Source organism: Corvus hawaiiensis, chromosome 9, assembly GCF_020740725.1.
Source record: "Corvus hawaiiensis isolate bCorHaw1 chromosome 9, bCorHaw1.pri.cur, whole genome shotgun sequence".
NCBI lineage: Eukaryota > Metazoa > Chordata > Aves > Passeriformes > Corvidae > Corvus > Corvus hawaiiensis.
This window is the reverse complement of record NC_063221.1, coordinates 22,486,494-22,510,696: the sequence shown is the minus strand read 5'-3', so window position 1 is coordinate 22,510,696 and position 24,203 is coordinate 22,486,494. Positions and strand designations below refer to the sequence as shown.

The 24,203-nt window shown below is 41.0% G+C and overlaps 1 protein-coding gene across 22 annotated transcripts in view; it reads right to left on the bottom strand.

Annotated features, from left to right (window-relative positions):
- Positions 1–24,203, bottom strand: part of PTPRF (protein tyrosine phosphatase receptor type F) — a 380,951-nt gene that overhangs the window by 170,058 nt on the left and 186,690 nt on the right. For all 22 annotated transcript variants that reach the window (XM_048313478.1, XM_048313477.1, XM_048313492.1 and 19 more), the window contains exon 5: positions 22,974–23,115. In XM_048313478.1, coding sequence (XP_048169435.1) covers positions 22,974–23,115 — 142 coding nt within the window. The remainder of the gene's footprint in view (positions 1–22,973; positions 23,116–24,203) is intronic.

Below are 24,203 nucleotides of genomic sequence, written 5' to 3'. Positions count from 1 at the left end.
GAGGACCACACATTGCAGACGACTGTCAAATTATGATAGGATACTTTTCTAGAATATCTTTTCAAGTTCAAACAGGAATTAATCCAGAGAAAGCCTACATGAGAGATCACAGCCTTCTGAATTTCATAATGTCCAAATGCAGCAGAGAAGCAGTACTGAATTTCAGGATAGCAAAGCCAAATCAGTTCAGAAAAGAGAACAGAACAGCTCACTAATATCAACAGGAATATTTGCATGAGCAGGACTCCCCTCACACTGAGGAACATACAACCATAAGGACTTAATTAAGTGACAAGCACAGAAATTAGAATGAAGAAACCTACTACCTAATAACATCAAGGTAAAGTAGGATATTTATTTAGGAAGAAAGCTGACATGTCTGAAGCAAGAGGTGCCCAATGGATCTTTTACATAGACCAAGTGAAACCAGAGGGAATAAAGAGGTTATAGTGTATTATTTTTGTTCTGAGATAAAAAAACAACCTCACTGTTCTGACTGGCAGGTGTCACCAGCTCCTGCTGCAGAGGCCCTCATGAGGGACTGAATCCAGGTGGAGTGCTGGTACAGCAGGGAACCATTGCTTTGTACAGTGCGATACTGTGATGCACATTCTTTATTTTAAATAGTCTTTATTTAGTACTGCAAGTGTTTCCCAGTTTGATTTATGAATCAATGAATCTGAAACATGTTAGATACCCCTATTTGACCATAGAAAAAGTTCAGGCTGATCCTGAAAGGAAAATCCAGGCACTGAGCTCTGTTTGCTTTAACACCTACCAGGAAAGCTGCTTACCAAGCAACCCCTAGGGAACAGTCTGAATGCCAGAGACAAACATCCTAGGAGACCCAGGACTGAAGGAATTCCCCACTCTCCTCTCATGAGATTTGCAGACCAGATGTTTGGCAATGATACTTCCTTCTGTATCCTCTACCTGTTCTGAAAACAACTGTGGCTTTTTCAATTATCTGGGAGTTGATTTGTTGCTTACAAAGAAGCACCTGCCCCATAAGTCTGTCTTTTTCACTGTGCTGCAAACATATGCAAGATGTTTATGATAGCAAACAGCAGGAGCGTTGAGGAGTCTCACCAGCTCTAATTAAAACAGGCTCATCCTACAATTTTACCCATGTAGAACTGAGCTTGCTTATTTGTATAAGTGCAAGGCTTAACTTGCAAATACCAAAATACAGGTGTCAATATATGACAACTGTAAGCTGCTGAGAAGGGAGTTTTGTGCTAATCCTTTCGAGCAGATGTGTTGCAGCAGATCAAAGAACACAAGCTCCTACAGGCTGGACTGGCACATATCCTGGGGGACATGGCAGGGAAAGGCTCATCACTTCCCTTAGCAGGGACAACACCATTAGGACGAGCATGGTAACAGGCACGCTCGGTCTCTATCACCACCAGCCCAAGTAAGTGACATGGGGGCACTAGCATAGGGCCTAGAACAACACAGCCAGTGTCCCACAAGACTGCTCTTCTTCAAGGGAACAGAAGCTACAATGAGTGTTATGAGACACACTCCTGTGGAATGCAGTGCAAAGGAGGGAGAGAAATTCAGTGAGGCTGTGGACAACCCCCTCCCTTGCTACTTGGTGCTGGGAAGCGAGCAACAGAGTCTCTTCACATAAGCCCCAGAGGTGCATGGATGAGACAGCTCTGCGGGGAAATGGCAAGGATTATAAACACAATTTCACTTTGTTGCTACAGGTGAACAAACATCGCTCTGGTAGAAGTCCAGGGGCACTGCTGCCTACAACTAAGCCCACAGCACATAGGCTGCTTCAGCCAACGGCTGTGTTGTCAGCACAAATAATCACCAAAGAGGGACCACCAAGCAAACAAACCTCTCAAATGAACCACTCACTTCCCATATTTGTCAGAAAAAAGTGTTCCAACAGTGAGATCTCCAAGCAATACCAAAGGCATCTTCAGGACAGGCACTCCATCCGAAACTCAGCTGCAAAGAGAGCTCAGGATAACGAGTATCTGCCCCACACAAAACAAGAAGCACCAAAGGTAATTCCTAATACCAGCCTGTGCACTGTGCAGTGCCTCAAAGATTTGAGCCTTCTTTTTAATATTAGAGATAGGGAAGGTGTTTATCTTTCTTAACACGGTAGTTTTAATTGCATTTTAAGCAACCTCCCTCTGGGGTCTCTTGAAGGTTCACAGGATGGCAGTGGACAACTTCCAAAGATATTATCAGTAGTCTCAAAGCTTGCCTTTAAATTTCTGTAATGGGGAACTTGGATGTTTTGGAATGGGGGGCTGAGTCCTGACTGTCTTTCTGCGAAGGACAGATTCTGCAACTACAGCAAGGCACTCTCCTTTCATTCCACACTAAAAATGAGGCCCAGATGAATGTGCTGGCTGTGAAGAAACACAGAAAGGACAATACAACGTATATTTCAGTTCAGCTTTTTCAGGTTCATGTGTAGTTCAATGACTTCTGTGCTGAAATACTCAATTTTCCAGGGATTTCTCCATCCACTACAAACATATTTAAGGGTTTTTTTCCTCTTCCACAGCCAATAAGATTTTTGTTATCTAAGGCCTCTAAATCTTTCTTAAGTCAATAGACTCTTGCAATAGGTTGCCAGTCTTCAACATTACCCCAAAAATACTTAGACTCAACCTTTTTTTTTTTTTACCCCTTGAGAGTTACCACAGAGTTTAAGAAATGCAAGCAAATGAGACGTGAGTATGTGGTAGCCAAAATGACACCTGAATGACAGTCGGGAAGGTCTGACAGTGAGGTGCAGATGTATGAAAACATCCACGTTCCCACTCACTGTACTCAGACTGAACAAGGGGCTTGGTAGTGGAAGACAGACAAAGCTGCCTTGGCTGTGCTAACTAGCCATGGGAATGCAGCATTTGCACAACAGGGTACCAAAACTTCTGCAACAAGATAAAAATCTCCAGCAAACAATGACACTCATCCTTGGAGAAAAGGTAAAGAGTTAGCACAAGCTTTGTTTTGCTCCAAGCAAGCATTTCTACACAGATGTGCTACTCAAGAGTGACAACCTGTGCTGTTAGATCTCTTACCAACAGTCTGCATGAGACTTTATGGAGTTAAACATGAAGCATTCCTTCTCTTCAGGATGCTTGGAGCCCAAAGCACACAAAACATGTAGAGAAATTAAAACCACAACTTGGGAAAAGGAGAGGTATGAGATAATGTACCATTTTACATGGTCAGCTATGCATCAGCATTGTGCTATCAGTAAAGCCAGTGAAACCAATCTCTGTGGTAGCAAAGACTGAACCTCCTGTTTTGCAGAACAATGGCATGCATGGGCAATGAACGCTGTGAATGGCTCCTCTAGTCTTGGGACAGCGTATCCTGAAGGACCTCACTTTCTGCAAGAAATGGCAGTAAGATTTGCAGGCTGCTATTAGGGTTCTGTCAAATTAATGAATCTTATGGGTACAAAGTTCCTCTCATGAATACAATAAACTGCTGCTATACTGATATAAGCTCTTTCCAGTTCAAATATTGATAGAGGAGTTGTGATCTACACTGGCATTACAATTTATGTCCAGTCTGGAGACATCCCTTGCTTTATAGACATAAGGCTAACAGGTTGGTTAGAGGTCAAAAATGAAGAAACAATTTTCATCATTCTTGATTATCTTTGAGAGATCCTGAAGCAGATGGAAGCTGCTCAGCCATTCAGCCAGTGTTACATATTTCACTCTGACAAGGCTCTGGCACCATAAGCAGAGGGAAACCTGAGCAAGACTATTTCCTCCCATTTAACCTTCTTTATTATTAAACCTTTCAGTCATCAGCAGAGCATTTCTTTGGTGAGCTGAGGTTTTTTTAAAGCAAAATACAGAGTTTAGGGTACCTCCTTTTTACATACTCAGATCAGAGTCTTGAGACAGGTTCTGGTTTTAATTATTAAGGCTGCTGCATGCTGTGGATCACTGACTGCAAGACAAAACTAATTCCTCTTCAGCCAAGCACTGCTAGCATATAACCCATATATCCCCAGGTATTTGCTAGTGGAATGAAAGCTGGTTACAGCTATCTGGCTCAAAATTAACTGACAGCATCATTGCAGATGCAATCCATGACAAGCTCCATCTTTCAAGTCAATAATAACTTTACTAGATTGCCTGGTTTGCAAGGTAGCCCACCCTGAGCTACTGCCTAATGTCACAACAGACATTTAAATAATAAATGGAAGCTCTGTTTTATTCAGTAAGGCACAGTGGAAGCTTTGCTAAATTTAACCATCCAATTAGCCTAGCAACACTCAGGATTTGGGAGTTTTCGGAGTTCACTACTTCCGAGGAGGAAAGCTCAGTTACACCAATTAACATTATCTCTCTAAACTGTACAAGCAGTTACTTCTCAGGTCTTTCTGTGGTTTGAGAGGCAATGAGAACAACTGGGAGTCTAGCACTGACTTTTTAAGCTTCCCAGATGAAGAAGATGTTCTTCCAGGTAATGCCAACCCCCTGGCTTGCTCTGGGCTCACACAAAAATAGACATACTCTACTGCTTTACCAGCAGTGAGAAACTGTTGCTGGCAGAAAATAAAACAAAACCAGTTTCAAAGACAAGTTAATTCTGTATACAATTAACTATGATGTCTTGGCTCAAACCTTTTCATTAGCTGCAGCACACAAAACAGTCACCATTTCTTTTTAACCTTAGGCTAATACAAAACACACGTATCTCCTGCTGGCATGACTGCACACATTTCTTCTGCAAGCTCAGTGCAAGAGACAGTATGCCCAGATATGGGCAATGGAAAATCTTCAGGTCACTTCAACCCAACATACATACATGTCTACAGTATCTCAGCAGCAATCACAGTGAATCCTGTTACATGCAGCTGGCTTTTCCTCTCTATTACACACAAAGCTGTCTTTATAGAAAGAGCTAGCTTGTAGCATCTCTCCTTCGGTTTATGCAGATCACACTGCAGAGCACAGGAGTGCTCTGAATATTAAGCTACTGCATCTAACTTTAAAAGAAATAAATACCTAAGCTGAAGAGGAAAATCAGGAGAGACTTGGCAGATGCTGTCTGGGTATTTTATTCCAAACCGCTGGTGTATCCTCACATGTCTTTGCAAGTAGGACAGGAACAAGGCACCTGCCCCTAAGCAGTGGGGTCTGAGCAGTCGCTTCCCAGCCAACACAGCTGCTACAAACTCAGAGCTTTTGCCTTTCAATTACCTGCCCCCAAGAACAAAAATACAAAGGACATCAGACCCTTGAGGCAGCACACAGAAAAAAACTTTCCCAAATCCTGCTCAAAAATTCTGGGAATTTGCAATGGCTTTTATAACACTCATCCCCAGATTTCACAAGGACAGATTCTTTCCTAGACCTCTTCAGTTTAATCTCCTTAAACCTGGAAGTTAAATCATCTAGAGTGAAAATATTTTACCACTGTAATCTAGTTACGATTATTTACACAATTTGCCCCAAATTCCCTCATTACAGCTGCCATTCTCAATTATTCACAGGTAGTGGTACATGCAGTTTCCGTGGAAACCTGCAGATCATGACCAACTGATGCACAGCCAATAGCAGGCAATGGGCACTCGAGCAGAACTGGTCGGCTGTGTAATTGTGCTGATATTTGACCATTTGAAACCTTTAGGTAGCAAAGGACTAGTTTACATTTCAGTGTCTAAATTTCAAACATCTTAACTATTCCAGGGAGCAACCAAGACCTTCTATCTCCCAAAGCATAATAAACTTGATGAGGAGGCTGTAACTTTTATGACATCGCATTTTCAGCATTTCACTATCATTTTCTGTATTTACCATTGAAAGTAAATGTCAGATTACTCTACCGTAAAACTGGTCATAAGTGATTCACTCCATTACACTTCAGGACCTTCCTTATTTTTAACTAGTGAAACTCTGCCAGTCATTTGCCTGAGACTGTGCTGCCTCTTTTCTCCTTTCCTTCCACTACTAGTTATTTTATTTTGCTAAAAATGTGAATATTCATATGATTAAATTGCTTGTTCCTTTAAGGTTTTTTTCAGCATTTAACATTCTGAATGTCATGGAGCCTCAAAAGCTGTTATCTTAAAAAGGTTTCAGAAGCTCCTTGGAAATTCTCTTCGGATTACACTAATGCACAACAGAATAAAAGTATATTCTTGTCAGGCAGAGCTGTGAAGCAACCCAATATTAAATTGCTGAGGCCTGACCATTCAGTGAGGGCTGTCCAGCTACTACCCTGAGCTCTCTAAGACAACAGACTCCATTATTTTTCTATTTGAAAGACTCATGCTTCTCCCTGATATACGGCATTCCACTAAGGTGCTGACTCTCACCAGGCACCCGCAATGCTTCGTCACCCACACTTCATATATTCACACAAGCTCCTTCACGTTTTTTTTCCATGCTAAGACAGAGGCCCTTCTGTAGCACATTCACCAAGACACAGGACTACAAATCCTTCTTTTCCAACTGTATCTCTTCAGGATTCGAACAACAATTATACTGTAACCAGTGATATTCCAGGCGATCATTTTGTTTCTGTGTTATCCCATGTCACATGCACAGGTTTGTGTGTACCCACCAGCTGTCCTGTCTCTTACCTGGACATTCAGATGCCTGTGCAGAGCTCACTGTAGCATGCTGTACCTGCATGGCCATGCTGTTTCAGGGACTCTGCTACGAGGTTCCACAATCCAAGCCTTCATTATTCTAATGACACAGTCAACAATGGCACATGAGGTTGCTGTGCCCCCCCTGTGAGCTGAGCCTTCTTCCTCCACTGCCATCCAGGAAACTGACTCAAGTTGCACAAGGAAGATGGTGCAAGGCTCACTTTTTTATTCATAGCTTTTCCACCTAGCATAGTCTCAGAACTGGAGTAGCAGATAACGTTTCTGGTGTAAAACAAGTACTGAGTTAACCCCAAATGAAGAAGAATCACCTCGGACACAATTACACAAAGAGCATCAGCCAATCGCACCTAGATGCTAGGGCAAGGAGCACCTCTACGATGGGTGGAAATGCTCAGCACCAAGAAATTAAGCTTTAACTGAAGGAAACAATAAAAACATTTGTTGCACCTGCATTATTCAGAATTTAGGGTTTGCCAAATGTAATTTCCAACTTATTTGTTTTGGAAAATACTCAAAGAGTTCATAGAGGAAACCCTCTACACATTACTTAAAAAGGCAGACTGGTAAAGCACTTGCAAAGTATCTTTATGAAAAACAACAGATCTATTGAGAGAGCAGCAAGTAGAATGCCTACCCTGCACTGCTGCACAAAGCATCTGACATGGTAACACACAAGTATGTCCTGAAAAATGGCACTCAGTATACTTCTGCTTCCCTGAAAAGCATTAGCAGATCATATGCAGACTTCTTTTATAAAAATATTATGGTATAGGAATAAACAAAAGCTGCTTTTAATTCTATTGTTGAAGCGAAAGGTTATCATCTAAGGCAGCTGACTAGTGTACTGAAGATAAGCACAGTCAACCTAAAGAGCTGCACCTCTATTCTAAACAAACTTTGGACTTCTGTATCCTCCCTTAAATGCTACTTACTGTAAAGGCAGTAGCACTCCAGTTAGAAGCAATGCTCACTTCCCCTTCCTAACTGAATGAAAAATAGCCTGGGACACACTGGTGATGGGATGAAACACTGGCAAAACTTCCTACAGTTTAGCCAAAACTCTACTGAAACTTGCATTTGACAACAAAGCTTCAGTTTCAAAGATCCCAGTCTTCAATGAGCATTTGTCAGGAATGTCATAAAGACAGAATGGCCTTCTACAAGAAATGCCAAAATAAGGTAAAAAATGCTGAAAGGGTCACACTAGCAGCATTACAGAGTAATTGTTAACTGTGTAACTGGAATCTGGGTAATTTCTGCTGGTGAATCTTGTGTCTGCACCACTCTATCTGATCCTCCATAGTAGCTGTAAATTAATGCCACAAGGAGAACAAGTTCAAACTCTGTTATTTGGCAGTGAGGTCCAGTTTCCATGAAATTCAGCATGCCATATCTCAAACTGAAAAGTGCATAAAGTAATGAATCACCAGGTTATATTCAGATTCTGCAGACTCATTTTTCAGACACAGAAAACCAGCACTTGCCAGCCTTAGAACAGCAGCACTGATCTAAAGGCCAACAGTGCTGCAATTCTAAAAAAAAAAAGGTATACCATAAAAGAACAGGTTAAGTGGTAAGAGAAGGCATTTCAATTCTGTGCTTCAATGAGTGTTAGTGACACACTCGTTAGGAAGGTGGAGAAGATGAACTGTCAAGTTTTGTGATTTATGTTTCAGACAGTTTTGTTAAACATGCCATTTTAATTTTTTTCGTGAACACTTTTTATGTATTTGCCATTGGTTAGATAAAGGCACTATTCAGCAGCGTAGGACTAGACAGGACACAGGACACTCCCGAGTTTCTCTTGCCTCTCTGCCTATAAAGAGAAAGAAAAGATCAAAAGAACCTGCTCTGTCTGGCTCAGCTCCATTCCTCAATTTACTCCAGCATTGCTTAAGACTTGTATACATCACAAATAGCAGCTCAGTTGTGTAAGGATTAAATGTTCTAAGCAAAAAGGGGAAGCTAACTTCAACCAAGTCTTGATGGGTGACTGTCATTTACCATCCTTCATCTGCATAAAGTAGCTCCAAATCTTGAACTGGGGATCCTGAATACTTGGGCAGATTCACTGATCCAGGGCTGAATTTTAGGGAGGTACGGAGTGAAAAATGGCCCTGGTGCTTGATGGCTTTTGAAATTTGCCTCTGCTGGGTAAAAGCCCTTAGTCAGGTCTGGAAATGTGGAATGTGCATGCTTCTGCTGCCAAAATCAACATAAGGAAGACCTGGATGTAGCCTTCCACAGCTGCTAAGCCCTTCCCTTAGAGGAAAACACCCTCACCAGAGCTACTGAGGCAAGTTACAAAGGACATCCTGCTGCCAGCCTGCCTCACAAACATGGAGCATCTTGCGTTATAAATAACAAAGACAGGCTACTGCTACAAACTGCGCAGGATTAATGAGGCAACATCCAACGCACTGCATCTGAATAAGAGTGAGTACAAAGTAATCCGAACACAAGAAATTTGAAAAAAAATACCCTGAGTCCCTGAGGTGAGTTCCCTCCTAGTGCTCATCACAAAACCCCTCCTAAACTTTCATATTTTGTCTAAACATGGCTGACCCTGTACACTGAATCACCTGGACAAACAGGGCTCCTGCAGCTTTCGGTTGCCACAGGAATGAGCAAAACCGTATGTTCAACCTGCAAGATGGAAGGAGTCCTGGAAGATGGCAATTGAAAGGGCTCACAATATTCAATACTGTGCCAGATAAGGAGGTAAAGCAACTCCACAGTGCTGCCAAGCCCTATTTCTACCACATGAGGACACATAATTTTGCTGTTGAAAACAACACACAGGTTAAATCACAACTAAATATACCAGCACCTTTCAGTATGAAGACACAAGCATGGATGCAAAGAGAGCCATTAAATCCAGAGTCCCTTCTAATAATAACAACAACAACCCACTGTCCCTTCTAATACAAACACTGCAGGGCATAAATTATACTGGAAATTAACAGCTTTTTTTTTCCACAGACTACACAGTGAAGCTGGGAAACATTTTGCTATATGCAATATCATATGCACACCAGAAGTTTAAAGCCTAACTAGATTCTTCTTTCATTAGTCTGACTAAATCCACTACTTTTAGTTCAAAAATGCCTGAGGTACACATCAGTAGAGGCCAGAGAAGCATGTACTTGAAGGAATCGTCACCACAAGCATGATCCTTACAGACTTCTCTGGCACTTGGCACTGACTCCTGGCAAAAAAAAAGTGGGATAGACTAACCTTCAGTTTCAATCACTGCAGCCATTTCTTACTGCAGCAAAATACAGCGTGAATTGCAATGCATATATTTCTAGAAAAGCACAAAAACAGCACAGAGAACTTCAGTACGAGCTAAAAAGGACAGTAGATGCTAGAAAATAAGCCATACAACAGGGGCCTACTGAGCTCAAATGTTCAGCCCGTTGAAGAGAATTTACAGAAGCTTACGTGGAAAAAGGGATCTCAAAGACACAGGGCGGAGAAGAGGGTTTATAGTCTCAGGAAGAGACAAATGGCTTGTATTGAAGTTGAGATTATACAGTTTCAACACTGGAATTACGTATGAATTATTGCAATAAACTGACCAGTTAGTGCTGGATTTACAGTTGCTTTGCACTTTTTTTGGATGGTATAGTACATAATTTCTTAAAGATATTCTTTAATCTGCCTTTAAGAAATAGTTGCATGGCTGAACCAAAGAGGATGTGAGTGAGAGATACCAGACATGGACCCTCCTACCACACAGCCTGCGATCAAACTGGAAGTGGATACAGAGCCAGGTACATTGGCTGGTACGTGCTTGAACAGATGCAGTCTGTTCTCCCTGGGTACTTCCAGAAAGGCCTGAAGCAAAAGGAGTCTTATGGGTTTGTCTGCACTGGAAAGTGGTGTTAGAGACAGAATGTAACCACAAGAAAATGCACTAACTACCCAGCATAGCCATAGTCTTACTATAATTTAATAGTGGGTATAGCTTGCCTCATCAATGCAAAGCTACACTCCGTTAGACAGACATCTCCTCAGATTTCTGCTTTGATCAAATGCAAGTCTCTAATAGGGGCCAATCTGAATAGTGGTTTGAATTAGGGGAAGAGGCTAGGGGTAGGTTTAACAATTAAGACATTTTATGGTTGCCACACGTTCTTGAATTGCTGGTGCCAATCAGCCTTTAAGTCAATACACTGAAAGTTTTTGAGGTCTCCTCTAAAGTCAACACCACCTCACACAAACATCAAAAATTAAAATTCAGAATCCTGGGCAAGTCAGGAAACCAGAAAATCCTGCTTTTGAGTGTGACATGTTTCCCATAATTCGGTGCAGGAAATAACCCCATCTGCTGCAAGCAAACACCAGGAGAAATGAGGTGACACTGAAGAAGGTGGCAGCCTGCAGAAAGAGACAGACATCACAACTCGCATTCTGCAAGGCCAGGGTTGCTATCTGAAGAAACAGAAAATTAGAAAAATAGAAAAAGATTTTTTTTTTTTTGGTGACAGAGGAAAGTCACCAAAAAAGTACAAGGAGAACCAAAAGACTTTCCCTCTGCCAACCACAACAAATGGCTCAGTAATACAAAATGTCAGTTGGCACTTGAAGCACAGTGGATGGCCAGAGAGAAAGTGCATTTTTAAATCATTAATACATTGGGAACACACAGATGTGCAGTTCAGCTACATCTGTGCATTGTAATTTCTACAGTAGTCACAACTTAATGAATCATCAATTGTGACAAGATCAATGAACCAAACACTGAACAACAAACTAAAGCTAGTAAATTCATGCCTGGGGCAAGAGCTAAGGTTTATTTTATTTTTTTTAGTATTTCTATAATTTTTAGTGTCTAATTAATAAAAACATGAATCCTCCAGAACCCTTTTATTTTCTTCTTCCCTTTTGAAAGTCCTACTGCAGAGGATAAGGATTTCATTCATATTTGCTTAAATTCAAGTCTGGATACCACTCATCTGCTCAGCAATTTCTTCCTCAGGACCAGGAGCACATGGCAGCAAAAGTTACAGTGCTGGGATGCGCACTACATGACAATCAGGTGGACTCTGACTGAGCCTACCACCTCTAGGCAAAACAACTGCTGTTTCTTCCACAAGGCCAGATTACTCCTGGAGGCAAAGCATCAGCTAAGATTCTCTGCAATGCTGCTTTTTGAAGGGACAAATTCACATCTGAATCAAGCAACCAAATCATTTACTTGCAAAGAACACACATTGAGTTTCCCCCTGGCCTCAACCCATTCAACAACTTCAATGCTGCGTTTGTTGATGACATGCATAATCCAGCTAGGTTTCACATCAGTGATATTCTTACAGAAAAACTCTGTCCAAATTAACCAGGAGGCAGAAGACAGCACCCCATCTTCTTACAAAGCAAAGTCCATGCAAGCAAGGGCTCTCCCAGCTGACCTCTTCACTCTTCCAGGCAAACCATTTTCATCTCCACCATATGTAGCTTTTCAGTGTACTAATATACCTGCCAGGGGTTCAGCTGGACTCTTGTCTCCCTTCCAGACAGGCTCCAGGGAACAACAAGCTCTGCTTAGCCTGGCTTGTTTGTCACACATTTGGAGTGCAGCTCCATCTGGAAGGCACTTCCATGAATTGTAGCACTGCTGGCACGCACTGCTCTCCCTCCTAGGACTCAAAGTGAAGGAGATGCAGGCTCTCTTTAGAAGGCTGATTCTGTTCCAGCTCCTGACCTTCTTTATACTGGATGTCCTATCACCTTGGACTGTGCATTCCCCAAATCATTACCTTCCCCTGCAGCAGCTTTTTTTGTTAATACCACCCCACGAGCAGCTTAAGCATTTTTCATCAATATATTTATAATTTCTGTTCTCTCTCCAAGGACTTTCTCCTCAGTGGGACCAACTGTGGCACTGTCTAAACCAAAGAGATACAGAAAAATAAATTCCAGTATTACCTTGCTTGTAAACAAAACACCATTTTGGAGATGTAGTGCCAAAAAGCAGGGCTTGGTGTTATTCAAGGTCTCCAACAGGTCAATGTTTCCAACACCTTTCCAGTGGTCTCACAGTAGGTAAAAAATCATAATGCCAGTTCTGTTGCCTGCAGCACTTCGTGCAGACAGTTTTACTTAAAGCATTCTGCATCCTGTGCTGACAGGCACTCTTACTGCAAGGAGATTTCCCCCTTGGAACAGCAACACAACAGTGAATCTTCACATACTACAGCTGGAAAAAGTTATAGCTCTGATTGCTACTTAAGACTTCTCCACTCAACTCTAACACCCAAGAACTTGGAAAGGTTTCATCCAGGCTGGACCCTTGTGATAAAAGGATTGAAGGAACAGAGCACAGGATTAGCACAACAGATGAATACGTTGCAGTGTTTTCCCACTGCAACATCCAACCTACCTCATCAAGGCACTAGATAATCTTGAAAAGACAGATCTTATTATACCTCACACCCACTGGTTTCCTTAGGATAAAGGATTTGAAAGAGCTATTCCGGAGCTCTGGGCAGAAAGAATCTGAGCAGATGGGAGTGCCAGAAAGAGTCACTTACTTTATTATCCAACTGAAATAACCACAAGAATAAACAGCTGTTAGAAAACTCTATGGGGAAGGTGGTATTTTACTACTACAACACTGGGCTTCTAAGACAGCATGTGGCATGCATATATTTTAGGTTATCTTGCTTGATACCAAACATACTTTAGTCACTAGCAGGTCAAGTTACAAATTAACAATGAACATTCACAATAATTATTTCCTCGCATCCAAAATTAGGGCTAGTTATTCCTTTTGCTCATTATCTGGGCACTGCATTTTAATAAGCATCACAACCATAGAGCCTTCCTGACACTATACTGTATATAAACAACACAAGACCAACAAGAGATCATAAGGACAACTGGATGTGGGACTTGTGAATAAGCATCATACACAGAAACCAGCTGTTGGAATGAGCCATATTACAGGTCTTCGGTGCAAAACCTGCTTTGTTTTGTGCATCTCAGACCAAGACCAAAAGGCAGCAGCAGTTACCTGATTTTCCTTTTTCTGCAGGAGAGGAAGTTAAACACTTGTGGAACCTTCTCTTCCACAGAGTACAGTAAGAAACACACATACTCCCTACATGGACATGCTCTCTTCTGAACAGCTGTTGCTGCTACAGATTTATCAGCACATGCTTATACTCCAGTTTCACGTTTTTCTGGCTTACATTTTAAAATTTTGATTTCTCCAAGAATGACTTAATTGGGGCTGTGACTTTATATTTTTAGTGAGAGGAAGAAGACAAGACACAGAACATACGATGATTGGATAGAACCTTCCTTGCACAAAGAGTTTTTGCTTTTGTAGCAGTAAGTACTGCATTCCCCACAGTCATGGTTATCACATTCTCTACTCTCCAAGCTCCACTTTTCAATTAAGAACCTACTCTCCAATTTTATCAAGGAGATATACTCTGCCACTTCTGCACAAGAAGGTACAGAAGATGACCATCTTAAGTGCCTGTGTAAGCCATGGCATGTCAGTAAATAACAACAGGTCACTAAGCTGTGGGCAGTCTCTTGGTTATGAGCAGATATGAAAGATAGTTTTGCAAAAATAGTTAAGGCCTCAGAAAGGCTTTCCAGACACCTTGCTCTTGCCCTTCCCTTTCTTCCTCGGAAGCAAAGCAGGTAATCCATGTGGCATCATCAAATAGCATTTCCCACTAATTTCCAATAGTTAAGCAATGAGGTACTACTTCTTTCAGAAGGCTATTCCACAACCTAACAGACTTCAAAGACCCTACAAATACACACCAGCAACAAACTTTATTAGTCAGCAGGAGATAGCAGCAGGACTGACATACCAGCTACAGAGAGCACATCTGTCAATAACAGGTTGCTACAGACGCTCCCAGCACAAGGCATCTTGAAAGAGATCCAGCAGCAAGAAAGGTCTTTTGAAACATCTGATGATAAAGACCTATTATTTTAGTTTCTCATGGTCACCAGTAGATGTTAAATCTGACAAGAAATGTGTGTGTGGGTTATTCTGACAAGGTTCACAGTTACACAAATTTAAGTTCTCGTTTTCCTGTTCCAAATGAATCAAATAAATTTCCATTAAATGCCTTTTACAATAAGAAGATTATTAATTCATAATTACGGGTTTTCATGTCTTTTTTCTCCTTCTCTGAAAAACTTCTAGAACCCTACATATATAATTAATAAAAATATTTTCTTCTGGATGCCAGTCCTCCAAAATAATTTTATTAGGAGAGTCACCAGGTCCATCCTCAGACTAGTTATTACCAAATAAACACTTGGAGAGCCAAATCAGGGCTCACTGTCACCTAATCAACTCCGCTTTCTTGTTCACTATTTTTTTATTAGTTGTGCAATAATGGTCTCCATCAACAAGTTCCCTGAATATCAGTTTTGAAATTACAAGATTCATTAACAGCCCTTGCACAAAAGGTGGGTCTTAAATTGACAGTGCTGTGGAGATGCTGTAAATAAAGACGACAGTCAAAAAAATCAAGTCAGAAGAGCCAAATCACCTTAAGTGACAGGAATAATATGAATAAAGATAAGAAATAATTAGAATTTTTGCTGTAAGCCTGGCACATATTGCTTGGAAACAAGAGGAGAGGAGAAGAGACAAGTGTGGGTGCGTCAGAGAAATGCAGAGAAGTTATGCTAGCCAGTGACCAACTGAATCAAAAAAGCAGCTATGATCCTAGAGCACATTCAAAGGTCTATCTCCAAAATTCATCGATTCATCAGTGCTTTCGAAAAGGCCTTTGCAAGATTCTTTGTGTGCACATCTGTAGTAGAGCATGTTCAAAGAAGTCCCTGAAATCAAACAGGAACAGGTACAGAATAGGAGGAAGCACTGAGGCCAGGAGAATCAGAAAGAAGACTGACCCCCATGAAACTCATGTGGGGATTTTACAGCAAGAGGAGGCTTAGTTGGCCACTTTCTGGTTAACTGGGACCTAAATACTCATTTTCCCAACAAAATAATCTGCTTCGACATTTACAATATTTTAAACCCACCTATGTTATTTTTGCCTTTTCTTCCTCTGTAGTATCTGGTACAAGAACTTCATAGGGCATGCGTCTCCTCCTTGGCAGCCTTCACTTTGCTGCTCTACTCCCCTGCCGTTTTTAGACTACCACTCTTTTTAGCCTAGGCCTGTGCCATGTTTCTCCCCTGGCTTACTGCCTACTGACACCATCAAAATCCCAGCGCCGTCTAAGCTTTCCAGACATGGTTGTGGCCACGGGGTCGGGGCATGTGGGAATGCCAGGCTTTCTGCAGTGACGTGAAAGGCAGCGCTGGTGGCTGCTGCCTCCCAGCTGGGACCGATGATCTGTTCCAACAGAGAGTCAAAACAGATTAGTTTAAACCACAGACAATTTAATCTAACCTGTCTGATTTCAAACTGGAACAGAGAGGCAGAAGCAGTCATCTGGCCATCCCTGGCCTCAGCTGGGAGATGGCAACCCACAGGGACACCTCTCCAGCAGGACAGAAACCTGCCTGCATGAGCATATCCCTGCCAGAGAGTTAAACTCATCTGCTTGTGCCTCATTTACCTATTGGAATAGGCTGAACGTTTTGACAGCAGAGCAGCACTAGAACAGCCTGACACACTTTTCATGACAATCTCCCAGGAAGCTCTAAGGTAACACAAAGTGAGAAGAAAGCTGTCTCAACACCCTGAGCCAAAGAACAGAGAGAAAATAACGTCCAGGACTCAATTATTCATTTTCTTAAAAGACAGAAGATACCAGTAGGTTGCCACAAGGCTCTGAATAAATCCCCATGTTTCTGAATATCTTCATGAGGGATTTCAGAAATGGAGCAAATAAAATGGAGGCAACTGCTACTGGCAACAAAATTTCTTAGCTGAACATGATTTCCAGTACCAAAGTCAGCACTTACAAACTGCTAAATAAACTTGGAATAAATCAATTGTGTGAGACCAGAAGCTCTGAGAAGTCTTTTACAGGATATAACTGCACAATTACAACTTCAAGCTACTTGGCACTATGAACCCTGTGTTACAGCTTTTGCAGAATTCTGTAGAATATATTCCATTCTTGTTTGTTTGACACCTAAAGTTCACTTGTTTCTATCTGGAAAGCCCTTCCCAAATTGCAGGTGCTGCTTTTGGGCATTGCAATACCACTGAAACTTGGCTGCTAAGAATGTGACAACACCTCATCCCGTTAGAGATGTCATCTCATAGGACCTCGTTTGAGAGGTAATATGCAGAAACAGCCATTTGCTGCAAAAGAAAAACGTTGTCAAGATTAAGAGGTCAATACCTATTCAGACACAAGGTTTTATGGGAGTGCACAGCTCCAAAAGGTTCAGCTTGGCATTAACAATGTGATATTTCATATAAAACATTTCAAAGGTTATATTTCTTGCTTCATAAACTTGTGGAATGAACCTGGATGTTAACCTTAGTGCATGGCAGTCTTCTGAGGGAACTTGCTATCACAGATACATTACATGGTTATGTGCCATTAGTTAATCATTTAAACAGAGATAAGAAATGGAAATTATGGCATTTGGGTCTGATACATTCTAAAGATCTGCTGACTCTCCTGTTTGAAGGAGAGACCAACAACAGTTAAAACTTTTCTTCACCTGAGAAAATTACTTCTTTGTCTTTCTTTCACAGCCAAGAAAGTCTTTCTTGTTAAATATTATAAGAATAAACTATAAGAGCGGGACTAATGTTCCTACTGAATCCAATCTTTGAAAGCAAATAAATATAATTTGCATAGAACCATGACGTTCACACCTGGATTAAAATGCTAGGTGCTCTATAGATACCAAAACTTCAGTAGCTGAAAGAGTTTTTCAGATACCATGGCAGTCTAGGTTTTGGCAGCATGGCACATAATGGTGATACAAGTAAAACAGTCTCTGTAAATTTTCGTGGTCTAACTGAAGCTGATCACAAATTCTCCTCAATCTGTATGCAGTGGGACCAAGAGACCACCCCTTTCCCCTTGAAGAATCCTTTTAGCCACTAGTCAGTACCTGGGAAACAACTGGAGTTGTTAGCATGATGACAGGGCTCCTAAACTGACCCAACCAATACTAGGCAACCTGCTGTCAAGCAGCACAATGCACTCTTTCCTTATGAACACTGTTTATGCTTTAATAGCACAAGTCCACATGAGCTCAGATTCAGATTCTTTTAGCTGACAACCTGAACTTTGCAATGAGGCCACCGTGAGTAGTTGGCTTCATGTTTCTCTTTTTAACAAGCATGGGACATGCCAAGACCCAATGAAAAGCAGACAGACTCAGGCTTCTTTATTTCTCTGTGCATCACTGCACGTTAGGACATTTCCCTAAGCAGGGAAGTACGTGGAGTCTCACTGCACTGGAGCTCTTGGCAAAGCAATAGTTATAGAGGTCCATGAACTGCCTGCCTCCTACAGGAAGGAAGTGCTATTGGGATTGCTTGTGTACAGAGCTAAGAACAGGAGTAGGACCTCTGCAGTAGGATCACAGCAGTCTTTCTTCCCCGGGAGAGACCAAAGGATGTTGGAACAGTTAATTAACATGAAACACGTAGAAGAAAGACCTGTCCTCTCTTGACCAGAGACACAAAGAAAATAGTACCAATCCCAGGAGCAGCAGAGCACAGGGAGCCTTAATTCATTTACAGAGTCAGAATGAGTGCACGCAAATGGATTCCATTTCCATTCTGTAATCGTCTCAACTTTACAACAAATTGCAAGAAATTCTTCCTGGCGAAAAGATGCAAAAGCAGTGAAGCCAAAGTACAGTGATCTAACTGATCCTTTTGTAACTAACCAAAGATAAACAAGGATTAAACATAGCTAACTTCTGTTTACTATTCCAATGACAAAAATCACTTTTAGATGAATGTTTACAAAAAGGGCATATTGGTTCAGGCCTTCTGAGACCTGGCTCTCTGCAGAAATCATTTGCAACAGTCAAATGTTTACCATTTACAGCATTTCAAACAGGGTAACCCCAGGAACTGGAATGCAGCTGGCAGATGGTGAAAGAAATTAAGCTCATGACATGGTTCAGTAAACAGCAAATTACGATATGGTAGAAGTGCTTGCCACCCCAGACAACTGCTGCACTCGGGAACTTTCTAGGTGTGCTAGTTTTGGCTGGGATAGACTTAAATTTCCTCATAGTAAGAAGAAAATTAACCCCGTTGTATGGGGCTGTGTTTTGGATTTGTGCTGAGCACAGTGTTGATACCACGAGGATGTTTCAGTTCACGGTAAAACACGACACCAGGGCTGCAGTGAAACACTCCAAAACTTCCCTGACTTCTGTCAGCACAAAGCCAGCCAGGAAAACTTAACTTGCCAGGTTACCTTGAGACTGAAACCCCTGTGCAAGCAACCCCTCCTCGGCTCCTCTGTCTGTCCTCTTTACCAGGAGCTGCTCTCCTGTGGAGCCTGGCAGCACTCTCCAGGCAAATAACTACATGCCACATGATTAGGAGTCTGGGATAGAGGCATAGGGGATTTGCATAGATCTAGAATGGAAATTGGAGATGGTATTTTCATTTAACCTACTTAAAAACAAAGGGAAATGAAACTGAATATATTTAGTGTCACTTGGATACGACTGTATGCTCTGGATTACAAGGGAGTGAAAAAAGACTGCTTGTAAAGCATTAAAGGACCAGTTGCAATCAACTGGCTTTCCAGTTCTGGAAATCAAAACTGAATGTCCCAGTTGGAAAGCCCTGGGAGAAGGGACTGATAACATACTTTGTATTTGAGCCTCCCTTCTCTTCCAAAGAATCGATATATTTTTCCATGCCCCTTGAAGACCTTTTTTTCCACTGCTTTTCCTTATCTTCCTGTTGAGTGGAAACTGATGGAAAACAGTGACTGAAGGCATCCTTTGGTGTACATAGAAGCAACTAGAGACAAACACTGTTACCATCGCCTTCCCAATACAGCTGCAATGCAGAGCATATAAAGAGCCTCATGGAAGGACATCATGGACTTCTGCACTCCTGCCATCAGCCTGTTGCTATGTTCTTGCATGCTGGCATCCTTCCTACTTATATTTCATATAACCTATTTAAAATGTTCTGTAATTCTCAACATTACCACTGAATAATATATTTATTAATTTGTTAGTGCCACTAACTTGTCCCTGAGGCTTTTCTTGAGAATGTGTGTCAGCTTATTGATTCTAGCCTTCCCCCTCTCTGCACTGCCTTCCTCCTCTGCCAAGCAGAAACATACTTCTGTGCTGCTTCAGGTCATAATTGGAAAAAAGATAGAAATGTTCAATATGACTCATACATAATTCAGCTTATCAGCTACCCAGGAGAAATGAGAAGAGAAGGTATACGCATGTCTATTTCTTCTGCTATCAACAGGAGAAATAATTTCCAGTTACACAAAGTATACGTAGTTTGGTCACAACAGGATTTGCAGTTAGAAGGGAAAAATGAGAGACATGGAAGCAAAGAATAAAAGGGCAGTAGGGAACTGAACTGTTAAAAGAGATTCACTTATGTGAGAATTCCTGATTCCCCTGGAAGACTGGATTCATGCTTCTCTCTTAATATTCAGAATTAAATAAGCTGGCAATTAGAAAGAATAACCTGCTTTTGATCTGTAAAACATCGCAGAAATCTAAATAAAATAAAGCTCCAGCTTAGTTAGCTACAAAGACATCTAATAACAGCCTGGTAAACCCTAACTGTGACTTCTGGATTTAATGTTAAGGCCTATGTTCTAAAGGCAAATTGTGAAGAAGAATTAAAACTTACTGTTATAAAGGATTTTTAATGTCAAAATCAATACATGCTGTGTATTTAGCAGCACGTAACCACGAGGACGTCTATGATAAGCTTTGTCATGCACCAGGGACCACTGCATTAGTCAAGTTCTTGAAAGGAAGTGCAGAATGTCTGTATCATTCAAACTGCCATCTGAGACCAATTACAGAAATTATTTTAACCCCAAAAGCAGAGGGAAAAATCCAATCCTAGTTGACAGTCTTGAGAGTATCAAGGGTTCCACATAAAATGTGTCATTTACAAATACCTCTAGAAAACTCATGTTAAAAAAGTGATGGCATAACAGAGAAGCTGGGCACTTAGCACTATTTTTTGGAAGCCTTTGAAAGTAAACAACCACAACCAGGGCACTGAGTTGCAATATCTACTTTGCCAATGTGTAAACAAAGGAATATTAATAGTAATTTAAAAAAAATCATATTCATAAAATCATAAACATCATAATCTCTATTAGACAATGCAGAAAAATAAGATAACATGACTGAAAAATTCAGAGCTGTCCGTAGAAAAGTCTCAGAAAGGGCAATGTAAAACATTTTTTTTCTTAAATATAAATACATCATAACAGAATTCATCTTCCTTGTCAGTGAAGCCAACATAAAAGGCACATGTAGCTCTCCATCCTCACAGTCAAGCTCACAACTCTATGCATGAGCACATACAAATCGTTAGGCAGCAAATGTTTCTTAATTTTGCCCATTACAAGACTGCACAGCAAGGGGTCGATACTTTTCAGTTTGAGTGGAAAACACAGCCTCCCCAGCCTGCAGATCGTTTTTGACCTTATGGGATCATGTTCGACAATCATTACTCCCAATTAAAGGAATTTTCCAAACAGAAAAGCAGGCTCGGTGCTTGACTGCTACTGACTTCTGCTTCTGCAGCTCCTAAATTGTGTGCCCGCATGTCTTTTCCTGTCTGTGGTGTTTCCTAACATTCCCTATTTATGTGGTGGTCTGCAAGTTTTACCTCATCAGGAAATCAGCAGGAACACCATGGAGCTAAGAAATACTGTTGTGCTCCTTGATGCAAGGCATGTCTCTGTGGGCCTTTGAACACTTAACACAGAGCAAATAAATTATTAGCGTGTGTGTGCATGTGCATACATATCCAAGATACATAAAGGCAACTATAACCAAAGGAAACAGGAATCTGCATGGAAGAGTTTGGTATTGAAGCATCCAGTATCACAAAAATCCAGTTGCAGGAAGCATTTAAATGCAGATCTGCACATAAACTGCTGAAAGAGCTCCACTGAGCTTTATGCACTTGCATACATGGCTGCAAAGGCAAGAAGTAACAAAAAGAATTTGATTTTTGTCCCCCAATAATTTTCAAGTCTATAGCACCTATAGATTATTCTTAATAATACTATTACTGGAGAGCAAGCTGATCTTTAAGATGCCCCACCTCCAGAAACAAGATACACAATCACATCAGGTATTGAATGATTTCTATGATTCCCATCACCACGGTGCCTGAGCACATTACAGTTGTTTAATGTATTCTTTGTCACAGAGCAGAGAGGAAAATATGATTACCTCTATGCTATAAATGGGGATGGGAGAACAAGGAACAATAGGCAACTTGTCATGTGAGGCTGGCACACTCACCACCAGGATAACCAGTCTCCTCTGGTTCAAAATCCTACAACAATAAACACTTTCCAGTCTAGTTTTCTCATTACTTAGAAGTTTCTGCATGAATCTATAAACAACAAGCAATTTGCCTAAGCTTTTCCTGCTTGTAAGGGGTAAAAATGCAAGGGGTAAAAATCCATTCAGCCAAATGCCCCGGATTTGTAACACCTCAGTACATTTACAAAATCCTATACATAAACAAATGATAGAACACATTGATAAGCTGGAAAAACCCCACCTTTCCTTAAAAGCAAACAATAATTCTGACAATTTAATATTTAAAAAATCAACTGTTCACATGCCTGGTTTTATCTAATAAACTTTTTCCACAAAATATTCCATTCAGCAGACACAACATAGCAAGCGAAATAAAACCTACTCATATAGGAGACAAGGAGGAAAATCTACTCTTTAACAGAAGAGTCAGAATTTTAAGTCGTGAGTACAGTGAAAAATAAACACAACTACATTTCACATCAAATTCTAAACCTGAAGAGTAACCTGAATATCTGTGCGCTGATTTAATCCAGAAGGTTCAGCAACATAGATTAAGTTTCTGATTGTCAGATACAATACTTGGATACCCTGAAGATGGGTATTACATCAAAGCAAACAGATGAGGAAAGTATACAAATGTCTCTGTAGATAGCTCTTCAAGTCAGAAATGACACCTCTCAATCAGACAGCAAAAACACTCTAAAGAAAGTTCAGAATCTGCAATCCTTCCATGATCGTCTCAAAAATATGAGGTTCTATTATAGGAAAAAATAGAGCAACTGATACAGGAAGCTTTACCAAATCAAGCTAGAATATCACCACACCATTTAAATGCAGCTGCATGTAGCTGCCAAAGCCGTGTCTCCTGCCACTTTAGGCATGCAAAAACTTCCCCCTTACCTTCTAACACTGTTAACTTGGCACTCGTGTTTATCTCCCCAACACTATTGGTAGCTGTGCACTCATAGATAGCTTCATCTCGATGAACGCGCAGGGGCTGTATCCGCAGAACTGATCCTGATCCATCATCAAACTCGATAACCTTTGAAAATGGAAAAAAAGCACTTCTTTACTGGTATCTTCTGCAACAAACAATGGAAGTCAAAAGAATTCAGGGCTTGAAAAACAAAAACCAAACCAAAACAAGCCCTGTCTAAAATACTATGCAGTAAGTTAAGTGTTCCAAATCCAGTAACACAAAAATTTCAGTGTCAAGAACATATTTGTCCTCTGAGGAGGCCAGAACAAATGAAGATCCAATGAGGTTCTTTATGGATCAATTAAAGTTGACAAATTATCAACCTGGTAATAAAGATGTGAATCTGATGATTTAAAACATCTGAGCCATATTTGCACTAATGATTTTACTAATCACTGATAACAATTTAGTGCCAACTTTCACCTTGATGGAAGAGGAGAATGATATACTCCTGTGGGATTGCCAGGGAAACAGTAACAAAATGTGAATAAAACCTGAAGCACCTACAATGCATGCTAACTCCAGCAGAGTGAGGGGTTTTAATGTCCCTCAGCACTGAGTACTTTGCAACTCTGGCATAATCAACAATGATGTAATTACACTTCCTTCCCCAGCATAATAAATTAAGTCTTTAATAAATCATTGCCTTTCCATCCATTCTGCTAAGCTGCAAAATGCATTACTCTGACTTATACATGGAAGAAAAAGGTATTTATTAGTTTGTAGCTGGATCACTATATGCTATTTCTTAACAGCGAGGCAGTGAAGGCACAGCCTCAAGGCACTGTTAATGCCAAACTCACCCTTCTCCTATTACAGAGTACAGCAAAAGTTAGAAATACTACCTGATCTGCAGATGGTGACAGCATGAGGCAAAGGCAGAAGCCCCCCAGTCCCATCCCTTGGGAACTGAGGAGGGAGATGAAGAGACTTAAGGGATCCTTCGTTCCAGACACAGATGTCAGCCTAGAGCCTGTTCTACCACCATGCAGAACTTTTACCTTATTTTCAAGGGCCTGTTTAGGAGCACTTCCCACAGCATAAAGATCAAAAGAGAAAACAGAAAGGAAAAAAGCAATGCACCACAAGACTCTGCAGTGACAGGAGAAATAGGAAGAAATCAAAAGGTAACCAAGACCACCAAAAAAATC